Below are 13,879 nucleotides of genomic sequence, written 5' to 3' on the forward strand. Positions count from 1 at the left end.
TCGCTCTAGAGTTGGTGGTCAGAGATTGCTTCTTAAATTACTATGATATAACTGAAAATATCCAGTTGTTTTTGCATTTCCCAAAATTTAATAGTCTTTCAGTTTTTTTTAGAGAAAAAGTATTTGCATACTTTTTCTAGTAAATTGAAATAAGGTTTTGAAACAATTTTCTCAAAAATCGGTTTATATATTAAGATTAATGAATAAAAAAATGACGTTGTCACAAATTATTGAAAAGCTTTAGTTGAATTACATATTTTATGATTTGTGAATAATGTATACATGTATTTTTGTCATTGAAACTAAACAATTTACTGCAGATGTAATTACTTATTGGTAATGGAACTTGAATTGGATACCAGTATGTTGTTCAGTTGAAATAACTTGATGAAATTTGTTATAAGTGTCATGAATTCTGATTCCTTTTGCTGCTTAATTAGATATATTTTTAAACTGATGAACAGTTTTTATGAGAAGTGATCTCCACCAGTTTCTTAATAATGACTATTTCTGCCTTAACTGAAAAAAAACAAAACCAATTGTACTCACATCTACAGGATTGTTTGTAACAGACAAGTATTAATATATATACATATATATATATTTAATATATACATTCCTGTGTATCTAGAAAAATTATTCTCCTTTAGCTGATGTTTTCCTTTCTGATGTTTTCAAGAATAATCAAATTAAGTCATTATATTTTTCAATATACTGCAGTCTTTGCTGAGTAACTGTCATTTGGACAAATGACACTATTATGTTAAATGATTGTAGTTTAAGCTTTTCAAGTAGTTATAAGGTCACAACATATTTCATGTAAATCTTATAGCAGAAATGGATATTTTACTGGTTTATGGCTTCAGAGAAGAACCGAGTACAAATCTATAATTGCTTTGACAACTTAAAGTATTAACTGTTCAGTATATATGGATATGGATGTTATAATATTAATAATCAGTTGTTGGTGATTCAAGTGTAGTGTATGTGTATCATTGTGACCAAGCTTATCATATCATCTGTGGCCAACATATTAAAAATAAATGCATTAAGCGTAACTGCATGCCAGTTTCTTTTTTCCTTATATCTTTTTATTTTTCCATTACTGATCATGCTATTCCTGCCACCTTTTTACAGCTGAGTACTGTAAAATAACAAAATGCTATCATTACTCTTTCTGTATTGGAGAAACTTGCATGAAACAAATATTTGGGTGGGTAATCAGTTATTCCTTTGGAAGTTCTAGTTTAAATTGGGATACATTATTATTTCTCGCTCAGATTTTGATTTATTATTTGAGGGTTAAAGCTTAATACTTTATTAAATGTATTATAAATATATAAATCTGTGTGAATGTGTATATGGGAGCTAGATAAAGTGAAAATAATGTATATATTATCTCATGAAATTGAGAAGCACATTAACTGTCATGGTACTGGAAAAGTAATTTGCCTTTTTATTTAACTACAGAAATGCAGTTTACTTAACATTCCTAGGTTTGTAATTCAGTTATGTTCTATAGTTGGTGTTATTAATTTCCTTTTTTTTCTTAATAAGCGACTGTTTTTTTTTAAGATTTAAAATTCACACTCTGATGTGGTCAAATTCATTGAATATACCAGCATTAATAATTCCAGGCAGTATGTTTCCCATATCTAGCCATGTTCAGAGCATCTTATGAACCCTTCCAGATATAATTCCTTCTCATCCTAAGAGTTACTTTTAGAATCCTTCTCTATGTGTGAAGCTTTACTTGGTGTGAAACATTATTTCTTTACATGGTAGCATAAGGGTGGTCAAAGGTTTTAATAACAAATAATTTATGTAATTAATGTTACAGATATTAGTTCATAATATATAATGCACTCACAGCTTTATGCTAAAGGTATTTGATATTTCACAAATGCCTAGTGAATACCAGACTATTCTTAAAAACAAAAAAACTGGAAAAAATCCTAGAAAAAGGTCTAATCTAAACTACAAAGTTTTTGTTCATAAATAAATTATATAATTAGTAAAACATTAAGTTTGTATTAGCTTTTGTACCACATATAATGACAGGAAATGGACATGGTTACTAAGTATGTTATGGTACATGGCATGTTGGGAGCACATTGAGTAAACTTCTCAAAGAATGATTAGTATTACACTAAAAGAAATGTTATTCCCAGTAGTTTGAATAACAACACAATTCCAAAATAACTTTGAGATTTGTTACTTTTTATGCAGGTTGTAAAAAAGTAGCTCATGTACATGTACTTCTGCAGCATCTCTGTCATTCCACATTGCTGTAAATATAGAAGTAAAATGTTATTTTGTATTTATAATTTCACAAGAAAATTAGGGTGTTTTTTTTTCAGTTTCTAATATTTATCATAAATTTAGTTGAACACAATTATTCACAATCAACTTGATATTTCTAACCATTATTTCTGTATTCTTTAATATACTTGGAAAGGAAAGTGTTTAAAAATATGTTACTTTTCTTACAATTGGTGACTTGTACTGCCTGAAAATCTTGACCAAGAATTAGAAACATTATTGGGAAAATATCTGGATTACTTTTTAAAAGGAACATTGACTTTGAACGTACATTCTACTTTAGTGTTTTCTATTGAAATAGATTAGAACTAGACAGACAGTATTCACAGGCTGCAGCAATAGCTATTTTTACACTAAAGATGAAATGAGCTATCCAGATACTAAAGAAAGTTACTTCAGCGGTATGTGGACTTGACAGGAGATGTTCAGACAGCTAGTTTAGTTGTGTTACAGGCCATGCCAAGTTTAATAAATCAAGATCAACAGGCTCAGCTCTGGATGAAGTTATCGAGAGCTCCTAGATAGCTAAAGACTGTGGCACCTTAGAGGTAATTTGCACAAGGTGGAGAGGAATTAATTCAGCCCTTAGCTACCAGATTTTCCATGAGAATAGTCATACTGTAATTTTTGATGATGTAAGCATATCTTCATGAAATTTAAGATTATTAGTAAGCAGTATATTGATTTTGTATCCAAAATATAAAGCTTTTTTAATTAGAAATTAAATTTTTTCTACATTAAAGATATATCATGAGTTATTGTTGTTTTGTTTTTTGGAATGTTCACTGTCTAACATGAAAACTAATTTTGATTTCCATTATGGTACTTGCATTTGTTTATCAGATTAGCTGTTCTCATTTATTGTTGCCCCTATACATGAACATTTTCTTCACATCTGTTGGAATCAAGTGATTCCAGTATGTTTCATGTAAATCATCATGTCACCTCTCCACCAGTAAGAGCACAGTATACTCATATAATGCATGTCCCTCTTCTGAACTATCACTTGTAATTTGGCAATGCTTGCACTCAGACATGCTTCTTTTTTTCTGAACTAATTTAAGTTTTATATACAATTGTTTCACAAAGAGGGTATACTTTATAAATTACCCAGTTTTCTTTAGAATTATCTTAATTCTATCCCATTATAATTGCCCTTTTGTTGAATTTTGAAGCATATATTCAAAAGATAATGCCACATTTACCTTGTCTCCTGTACCTGTTTCCTTCTTTTCAATTCAGGATCCCATTGATTGTCAATGTCTCTCAGAGATGGTTCAGAATCTCCTCACCCAATAAGCTATCTCACCTGTTCCCCTTCAATAACCAGGTTTTTTCCCAACTATTTGTTGTTCCTGCTTCTTCCTCCTCTTTATTCAGATTTATATCTGTTTACAAATGCATGCTTTGAGGTGCATGGGTCCATCACCAGGAATCTTTAGGTCAGAGTAAGTCCTTATGTATCAATTTTCTTGAACTTACAGCCATCCAGTACTGTAGTCTTTGCTACACCTGTGCTTACCATGCTAATCCATTCCTTCCAGATTTATCATTCTCTCCAGACTGGCTTGTTAATGCGGTCTGTCATTTCCTCATTATCTGATTTTCTATTGACAGCTCTGTAATTAAATAAAATTGAAGACTATAAAAAATATGATTTGTCATAGCAGTAAAGATACTATGGTGAGTAATTTATGTTTAATTTCATACTCTTTCAAGGGGTGGTGGAAAAATAGAGAATACAAGATGCCTAGAGAAAATGTCATATGTTTCATACAAGGAGAAATTCAGGGTTTTGTTTTAATATTCCTTTGTAGAATTAGAAACTTAAAACGTGTATACTGCAAAAACATGGATTGTTAGCTAAGATTTTATCCTATACTAATAAACAAAATGTAGTTTAATAAAACTTTGAATGTAAGACACTGAAACTTTCCAGAAAAGATACCTGAGGAGAAAGAGTCAATGAAAAAATTGACTTTTGACTCATTGGACGACATCACCTTTTGCAACTATATCTGGGTTTACAGTTTTTTTGCAATAATATCATTGCAGATGCATAGGTACATTCATTGGAGTTATGAGTAGTTTCCACATATATATATACACCCTACCATGTGTAGAAGGAACAAACAGAAGATAATTACTGCATTATAAATAGTATTTATTTGAAACTACCAGAGTATACAGTCAGTGATGGTTGTACACAGATCAGTAGGTCAAGATTTATAAGATAACTAGGAATTGATAAAAGCTTCAGCTACTAACATAACATGAAACATTTATTTGTGCTTGTACTGTTTACAATTTAGTTTTCATAATTATTTTGTTACAAATTAGGTCTGCATGCTTCAACTTGTATGAAATACCTATAAATCGTTAATTCAAATGAAATCCTCCTTATAAGAAAGAATGGCCTTGTACAATGTTTTTGGCATAAGGGATCAGTTATCTTTATTGTTGTGAACCTTTGGGACATGCTTACAGGATGAACTGAACTCTAGATGAAACAATTTATATAATATTAGTTACCACATCCATTTTGTCATTTTATTGCTATGCAAACAAGATTATTTGCCTGCACCATTCAGGCAAAATCTTAGAGATTGTGAGCCTGACATAATGTACTGTCTATTAAGCAAGGATTATATCAGTTTGAGGCAGGGGCGTAGATCCTTGGGGCAATGTGGGGTATACATCATCTCTTCATTTTAGGTGGGGGGTATGGTGCATATAGTCATCCCCCCCCCTACAGTTGGGTCTGTTGAATTCTTTTATTGCATCACAGGCCTACAAATTGTGTGTTTGTTCTTGAGATTCTCGTGTTCTTACCAATCGAATTACATAATTAGGCCTAGATGTAGGCTTTTTCAGTAGCCTAAATGTACATCTTTAGTATAGCCGTGCTTCTAAGCATTTCGATCTAAGTGTCAGTAGGCCTAAGTATACATGCAAGTATTGTGGCAACAAGATTACTCTGTGACTGCATGTTTACAGCTTTCAGGTTCATGTAATCAGAGGTTACCAATTTGCAAATTGAACAGTCCACATAAGTGGTTGAAAAACTCATCCCCTCCCATTGGGTGTAAAAAATCTACACCCCTGGTTATAGGCCATCATCATCTCTGACTGAATGGAAGACCTTGAATTGGGTAATCTTCCTGTCATGAGTGCATTTATGTTGCTGTTCTAACCATCAATCACTAACCTTACATCCTTAAATTTAAAAAAAAAAATCACATCCTATTAATTTGTTCCATACTAGCCAAGTGTTGTTTTGATGTTACATCATTTATTTTAATCACAAGACAGGATACATTTTTTGTATTTCTGAATGATTCAATTTATTTTCTGTGTTCTCACAACAAAAAGTGTTAAGAGAGAATAATTACTTTGCCAAACTGTGCACTGCAGTGGTGATCATGTGACTGAAATGGAATGTGTTTATTTACCCAGTGAATACCTAATTTATTCATAACCTTTTCTCTTAGTGTAACTTATTTCCTAATTCCAAGGCACATTCAGTTTGAATATTTCAAGCAGGTTTTAAGAAAATTACACACGACAAAGCTGGAGTAGAGCCTTTTATATATATTTTTTTATTAATTTTAATTTTCTATATTTCTGCTTAAGTATGTTTCACATAGTAGTTTGTATTTTTGAGTTCTGTTGTGAACTTCTTATTGCTCCTAGTTCTTGTGATCTAACATTGAACTTTAGTCATATTTTGACTGGTGCTATTTTATTGCTTTGCTTCATAGGTTAGGCCGTGTATTATCTTGTTCAGTTATAATCTTACTATTCTTGATCTTTGTACTTGAATTTTTACCATTTACAATCCATATTGAGGATAGTTTTGAAACTGTTTCTTGCAATATAAACATTCTATGCAGTCTTAATACAATTGCACATACAAGTGAGCCCTTGTTTTCCCGTTTTTTAATTTGTAATAGTCGTCTAAAAACGTGATATATAGAGTTAAAGGAAAGCCCTTGCACAAAAATATTGGCACAGATAGCCTAGTTGCTTTGTGCCATAAAAAACCAAACCAAGCAAACCAAAAAATTTTAACTAGATGCTTTGGAATAGGAGTTCATGTGACTAACACTTGATTGTAAGTTATTAAGGTACCTGTGAAACTAGAATTGAAATTGTGTAAAATATTTTTTAACATTTTAGGTGTTTCTCACATTCTAACTCAAAAAAGATCCAAGTGCAGAAAACCTTCCATGAATAATTTCAACAAGTTGATTATATCTATGGAAAAAACAAGTTCTTCTAAATCATTTTAATAGAGTGTAACTTGCTCTAACTATATGATAAGATATTCTTTAGTGGATGTTCCTGTGAGTTAAAAAAAAGTAACGTTTTTTTAATTTAAAATATTATGGTTGTACTTGTGCTAATTTGCTAATGTGAGGTATATTGTATGTTTCCAGACATGAGAATTTATAAAATCTTAATCATACAGGGCTTTAGAATGTCTGATAAAATTTAGTGTGGTAGTCTGATGTTAAATGTTTTTGGCCTTTAGAACCAGAAGTAAAAAAAATGCATATTTTGTGCTGGATTTGATTTACAATAATTTTTTGCAGTTATTATAAAATGATATTTACTTTTGTTAAGCCTGAAAAGGTTTCATTATGTTGCTGTATTTGGCATTTTCTTTTACACCAGTTGATCTAAAACACAGTGTGTTTACTGATTCTTCCAGGGCTCTTTTTGATGTTCAGTGGTGTAAAGTAAACCCATCTACAGTGCCACCTCAGCAAGTATTTGTCAGTTGCAATTTTTGTGGGAAATCAGTTATATCTCGCATGCAGCATTCGGGTCAAAGTCAGGGAGCATATACATATGGTTGCTTTAACTTCCCAGTTGGAAACAAGTCAAAGGTAAAATAAACAGTGGCTTTCTAAAATAAGTGTAGGAAAAGGAGATACATCCTAGAAATAGAATATTAATTCAGTTTATATTTAGTTTATTTGTGTAATTTATTTTATACTAACTAGTATGATGAGTCAGATTTGATATCAGCTACTGGTTCAAGCTTATTAGCATCTAAGTGTGAAATAGGTATTCAAGGAGATGTTACACAATGTCCTTTCTCATTTAAAACTACCTGATAACAAATTGTATCTAATAAATTCAGTACTGCAGTAGTTTGTTGATGATATCAGTTAAGATTAATTATCTTAACTTCCAATATTAATCAACACTCAATTCCTGAAGTAGACCATCTTTTCTAAAACTTATCAAGGTTTATTTCTCAAATGTTTGCCAATTTTTAGGTAGCTTATAAAGAGTTTGAGGCGTTCCTCTCAATTTTGCAAATAATGGTATCCTTATCTTGTGTTTAAACATGTATGGGGAGAAAATTGTCTAACAAGTTTAGCAGTAATAGTTAACATTTTAGTATTACTATATTAATCATAAGTCTGAAGGCATATAACACTAAAATTACAATACCTTGTGGTAGACAGAGGACAGACTGTTCATTGTTTAGTTTTGAAACTAACAATACATTAAAAATATCAAGCATGAAAATCTAATTTTTTTATTTTTCAATGATGAAAAAATTGGCTTGTAAACATCTTAAGTCTAAAAAACTTTATCATCGAATATTTCATAGATCAATTTCTTAAACTGTTTTCTTATTTCAAGAGCTTTCTTGTTCTGACTTTATACTAACACCTAAGTAACATGATTTTCGGGTTTTTTGTACTAAATGTGCATTGAGAATATATGTATAATTTTTTTTTATTCTCTAGGATGTTAAGACTAATTTGACAACCTTATTTATTGAAGATATAAATCAGTTGTTGAAGGAAACTAATGTTTAATGGTACAAAATAAATGTTTTAAAATGACTGCTTAAGTCTCAAAATACAATGAAACTTACATGCTAATCTTTTGCATAATGATGAATTTATAAATTTGATTTTGGTCATGAGATTGTTTAATAAGGTGTTTAGCTATTACCTTTTCCTAAACATTGCATTCATAATGATGATGTGGTAAGATATCAAAACATGTAGAATATATGAGATGGTCAACTCTCAGGTTTATATCTTTGAGAATGAAGATGTCTCACAAGAGGGAAAATATTATGTACTATTAAAATTTGGTTTCCATCAACAGTAGTTGTGTTTAAAAAATTTTAGTCAAGTGTCGTGTTTTACCTTTAATGATGTGGTAAATAATATATTTATATTTATGCCTAGTGTGATTAATTCCACTCTGTTTATTTGTCATTAAATACAGCACTGAGCAATCAGTGATAAGCAAGCTTATTTTGAGCTCTTCTGCTTAGCATGTTTAAGCTATTTAATTGTACACGTGTATTTTATCCCCACAGTTATTTTTGTGTTATAATAGATTATTAGTTTATTCTGCCTTAATGTGTTAAAAGAAATATTTTTAGTCACAGTTTCTTCTTTCATTCACTGTCATTTCATTGTCTTTGCAGGAAAGAGAGTAAGAATTTTCGCAAAGCTTCTGTATGTGGAGATAGTTGAATTTTAAGAAGTAAACACTTGTTGTTATTGTTTTAATGGTAGTGCTTTTTTATAATCTGTAATTTTGCTCTAAGTATTTAAAAATAAAGTTGAGTGACAGCAATGTGTGATGTTCTTTTTCTATTGTAGAGTTGTTGTTTTTTTTCAAGTTATTTCATACATTTACTAAATAAATATCTACTCTTTGCTCCTGGATTGTAAAATGTATGAACACTGTAGCCATATTAAAAAGTCTAAATTATTTCTCTATCACTGCCAATTTGTTAGTGTTCTACAGCATTAATGACTGTTTCTTATTATGCTACAGCCAATCTTTTTATGTTTGATAATTAGATGACCAGCTGTCCTGGGTGCAGAAAGCCACTTCCACGATGTGCTCTGTGTTTAACAAACATGGAAACACCAGCAGGTGTTTACTGGAACAAAGGTTCTGAACAAATATTAGGTACTTCATTTTTATCTAGTTTTGTCCTGTTACATTATGCCATTTTCATTAAATTGATAAGTATTATGTTAATGTATAGTTTAATAAATTTGAATCTGTGCTTAGTGAATAAATGTTTTCATCAGTTAAATAATTACAATATGAATGTTCAACATTCATAAATACTGATGATTTCAACTTTTATTTTTTAAAATAATACAAATATTAAATAGCTTTAATTTCTTAAAATAATTTTTTTATTATTATTCATTGGCACTTTATCTTGAGTAATACTAATATAAGATGAAATATTTTACTTATTTCTTATTCCACTGGTTGTTTAAACTAGTAAATTTGTTTTATTTTTATAGTTATTATGATATAATGTCGAATTATTAATTGTTTTTTCTTTTATTGAAGTTACTAGTTACAATTTACTCTGAATTCTACAAGTTACCTGTTGCTTTTATGTGTGACAAATGTATTGAAAGTAATGTTATTCATTGCAGATAAAGTTGAAAACAAGCTTTCAAAATTTTCTAGTTGGTTCACTTGGTGTCAGACATGCCGACATGGTGGTTATGCAGCTCACCTTATAGAATGGTTCAAGTAATTAGTGTATTTTTTTACCTCTGTTACTCATATCTCTGTGAGATTGTCAGTTCAGAAGTGTGCACTTTATTTCTTTGTATTCAGTTTAGCATTTGAAAAGAGTAAACTAGGTAATTATTTGAATGTTTGATGTAGGAAGTTCAGGACTCTAATTCTTTATCACTTGAAACAAACAAGCTGTGTCATTACATAATCATTCTGATGGTTGAACAACATAGCCTAGGTCATCAAATCTTCTATGTATTATTTGAAAGAGGTAGGCTAGGTCATTAATTGTCAGTGTAGTGTTTGAAAATGGTTGGCCAGGTCATTCATTCTCCAGTCCAGGTTATACGAATGGCAGGCCAATTGCTGATTTTTTTTATCGGGTTTTAAAAAGGTAGGTATAGATCATTAATGGTTCACTATCAGGTGTAAAAAGGAGGCAACAAGGTAAGTGATTGCTCACTTCAAAGTTTGATAAGTTAAAACTGGGCACTAGTTGATTTGCAGTTTCTGATGTTTGAAGGAAATATCACAGGAGATAGATAATTTTGGGTAATACTAATTGTATTTGAGGATTTAAAAATAGTAGTGGTATGTTTTATTGCAATGCTTTCTTTCACAAGTACATGGTCACCAGTCATGCATAATAAATAAGCAGTCATTGGAAATTTAAATGTTTTTTTTGTTTACTTAAATTATGAATAACTTTTTAACCCTTTCCTGATTGGTAGATGTTCGGATCACTCTAAAAGTGTGTTTATACACCATCCAACATTATACAATGTGATAACAATAACAAAGTAGACAAATGGATATTACCTTTCTTTAATTTTACTTTTCTTTCCAACTGCCTTTTAGCTGATGAAACCTGAGAAATTGAAAAAACGATGTAAAATGTGAAGTACTTAAGTAAGATAATATCAAAAATATCTGTATAGAAAATAAGTTACAGACAAGACTTTCAAACTTTGTAACAAATCATTGGTGAAACATCTATCTATATAGGTATTGTGTTGCAGCATCAATATCTATACATGTATTGTATCAACTAGCATTATGAGATATTCAACCTGTTAAACTTTCATAGATGTTCCTAATTAACCTTAAAACTATAATGTTTTTGTTTATGTCACTTTTGGGATACATATCAAAACTTTTATCTCAAATGTTCCTGTTCTTATTCCTGTACTTATTTATCTGACTAGTTAATTTTAGATTTTTGATGCCCTGTTAAGATATTTTTAAATTTCCTCAAGCTAGATCACTGTATCTTGATTAATTGTGACATTATTTCCTGTGAATCATACGAAGGCAAAATGCTAATACATTTTTATATAAATTAGTTCAAAGGTTAGTCTAAAGTTGTAGTCTTATGAAAAGTGATACTTCATTTTGTTCAAATTATCAGCAAGATAGATGTATCAAGTGTGTTAATACTTTTTAAAGTGACATTGATTTCTATAAGTAAGAGTATAATTTCTAAGCTCAAAAGTTGTTTTGTCAAGTTTATAAGATAACTTTTACTTAAAAAATGATAACATTTCATATTTTAAAATGTCATTATAATGATATTGATCTAACTCATAATAAAACATTTGTTCTATTTTTTAAAGTTTTTAATAAGACATTCAAATCATTCTTTAATTTGAAGCTAAAAACCTTTTGAATGTTTGTTTGACTTGTTTCTCTACAGGCCAAAATATTATAATTGTGTAGTCCATTTAGAAAATATTGTTGTTATGAATCATTCACCAAAACTTTTACCCACAAGTTGCAAACCTATTTGTATACAATTAACTACCTGTGATATCACTGTATTACATCATATTAAACAAGTTTTAAGTTTTGTCTCTTAGGACAATCATTATAAAGAACTGAATGAGACATCACAATGAAATAACTTGTTATATGTAAAATAAATGTGGAAACTAGTAGTAATTGCAGTGTTGCTGGCACTTTTATTTGTGTATTTTTGTATTAAAGATTCTTAGCCAACATGACATGGGTCCATGAGCAATTTGTTGCTTAAATGGTTTCTATAAGTATGATAGAATGCTGAAAGTAATTAATTCTTAAGTTAGCAGAGATATATCAAAGAATGTTGCAAGAAATATAAAATATTTCGTTAGGCTGTTTCTACTATTGTGTTATGATGTGAAGAGTTATAGAATGAATGTATAGTTTTTAATAATTTTTTAATATTTCTTCACTATAAAAGTTGCTCACAGTGGAGTAGTTAATGTGAGCAGATGAACACTTTCTAATTTTAAAAAGCATCCTTGTGTAATTGTTAATAGTTTAAGTATTGGTTCAGTGTCAGGTTTTAAGTATTTAGATGTATACTTTGCTCATTACTAAACTACAGGTATACAGTTGTTTGTGTGACAATGAAAGTACTTCATATTCCTAAAATACGAAACAAAGAAGCTTTATATGTTTTAATAAAGGTATCGAATATCAAAGCTTATTAGAAAATTGTATAAACTCAAATACCTTTGTTATCAGACATTATTGAATGACTTTACATGTGCAATATGAAATTTTGTAATGTACACAACAAGACATAATGATTTAATTCTCTACTTAGGGACCACACAGAGTGTCCTGTGACTGCCTGTAGTCGTAAGTGCATGTCACTTGATGCTGTAGCCAATGTAGCAAATGCTATTGACAAATATACTTAACTGACGATATGCTGGACCATATAATGATGTGAGTTGCAAGTATCATTAAATTTGTGAGTGCTGTTTGTTATTAATACAATTTTAGTGTGTTTATACAGATGTGTGTATGCCAACAAAATTATTATTTTTTTCTTATTTTACATATAAAAAATTATTTATGGATGTAAATACCATTACTTGCAATAACAGGAATTTCTGTTCACAAAATTTTGTAGTTTGCTACGTTAATGTATAACTTTCATGCATTCTGTGATTATGTATTTGTATCAAACAATGTATAAACTGATATAGTTAATAAAACATTTTTATTCAGCTAAGACAAAACCAGAAATTTACTAGGATTTCACCATGATTTGTTAGTATTACTTATATTTATCATATTTGTATACCACTCTTATGAAAAAGCATACCTTAGTTACATAGACATATAAAGGTGAGTTTTACAAAGTCAATCAGCCGTGGGAGCGTTATAATGCGACAGTTATTCCCACCATTCGTTGGTAAAAGAGTAGCCCAGGAGTTGACGGTGGATGGTGATGACTAGCTGCCTTTCCTCGAGTCTTACACTGCTAAATTAGGAACAGATTGCACAGATAGCCCTGGAGTATCTTTGCATGAAATTCAAAAACAATCGAATTCCCGTCCCACCAAACATGCGCGTCCTTTCAGCGGTGGGGGCGTTATAATGAGATGGTCAATCCCACTATTCGTTGGTAAAAGAATAATCCAACACTTGGCAGTGAGTGATGATGACTAGCAGCCATTCTTCTAGTCTTACATTGCTAAATTAGGAATGGATAGCCCTCCTGGAACTTTGCGCAAAATTAAAAAACAAATAAAAATTTATATAATCAGAAAATACAAATGATATTACTCATTTCTCAAAAAAAAATTGACTAAGAATGAGATAACCGTACAGCTGTATTACTTTTTACACATTATCCATGAGCGTGCATAAATTGGTAATCTGATGCTTTGATTTAGATATCTTTGTCAGTAAGCTCAAGTCCACTGCTGGGAGAGTAGTAAGTCAAAGGATTAACGAGGATAACCGTAGGAGATCGATTCCCCTCGGTGGACACAGTAGATAACCTGATGTGGCTTTGCTACAAGAAAAATACACTAGACTCAAAAGAAATCTCTTCCAATAATTTGCCTCATTCACAGTTTACATCTGTGTTCCTTACATAAAGAATTTTGATAAGCCTGATTTTAATTATTACAAAGTAAATAATGGTAAAACGAGGTGCAGCTCATTCTGAAAATAGTTAAATTTCAAAGAAAATTTAGATTATAAAGTTGATCTCTATGCAGTTGATCATTAATATTTAGTTAAT

General features: G+C 30.3%; 1 protein-coding gene and 1 long non-coding RNA gene across 7 annotated transcripts in view; one reads left to right on the forward strand and one right to left on the reverse strand.

Moving 5' to 3' along the window:
* The window catches only part of LOC143246349 (GATOR2 complex protein MIOS-A-like), a 39,503-nt gene that overhangs the window by 18,538 nt on the left and 7,086 nt on the right, over positions 1–13,879 (forward strand). For 3 of the 6 annotated variants that reach the window (XM_076492917.1, XM_076492919.1, XM_076492921.1), the window contains 4 exons: positions 7,037–7,214; positions 9,171–9,282; positions 9,771–9,870; positions 12,446–13,792. In XM_076492917.1, coding sequence (XP_076349032.1) covers positions 7,037–7,214; positions 9,171–9,282; positions 9,771–9,870; positions 12,446–12,542 — 487 coding nt within the window. In that variant the 3' untranslated portion in view covers positions 12,543–13,792. Of the gene's footprint in view, positions 1–7,036; positions 7,215–9,170; positions 9,283–9,770; positions 9,871–12,445; positions 13,793–13,879 lie in introns of those variants that run through there. The other 3 variants (XM_076492922.1, XM_076492923.1, XM_076492918.1) reach the window with 2 other exon arrangements.
* LOC143246351 (uncharacterized) overlaps positions 1,643–13,879 on the reverse strand; it is a 30,353-nt gene continuing 18,116 nt past the window's right edge. Inside the window, exons 2-4 of the long non-coding RNA XR_013025921.1 lie at positions 10,678–10,726; positions 3,528–3,941; positions 1,643–2,288 (exon numbers count right to left, since the gene is read on the reverse strand). This is a non-coding gene — a long non-coding RNA (uncharacterized LOC143246351). The remainder of the gene's footprint in view (positions 2,289–3,527; positions 3,942–10,677; positions 10,727–13,879) is intronic.

This window comes from Tachypleus tridentatus, chromosome 3 (assembly GCF_004210375.1).
Source record: "Tachypleus tridentatus isolate NWPU-2018 chromosome 3, ASM421037v1, whole genome shotgun sequence".
Classification (NCBI taxonomy): domain Eukaryota; kingdom Metazoa; phylum Arthropoda; class Merostomata; order Xiphosura; family Limulidae; genus Tachypleus; species Tachypleus tridentatus.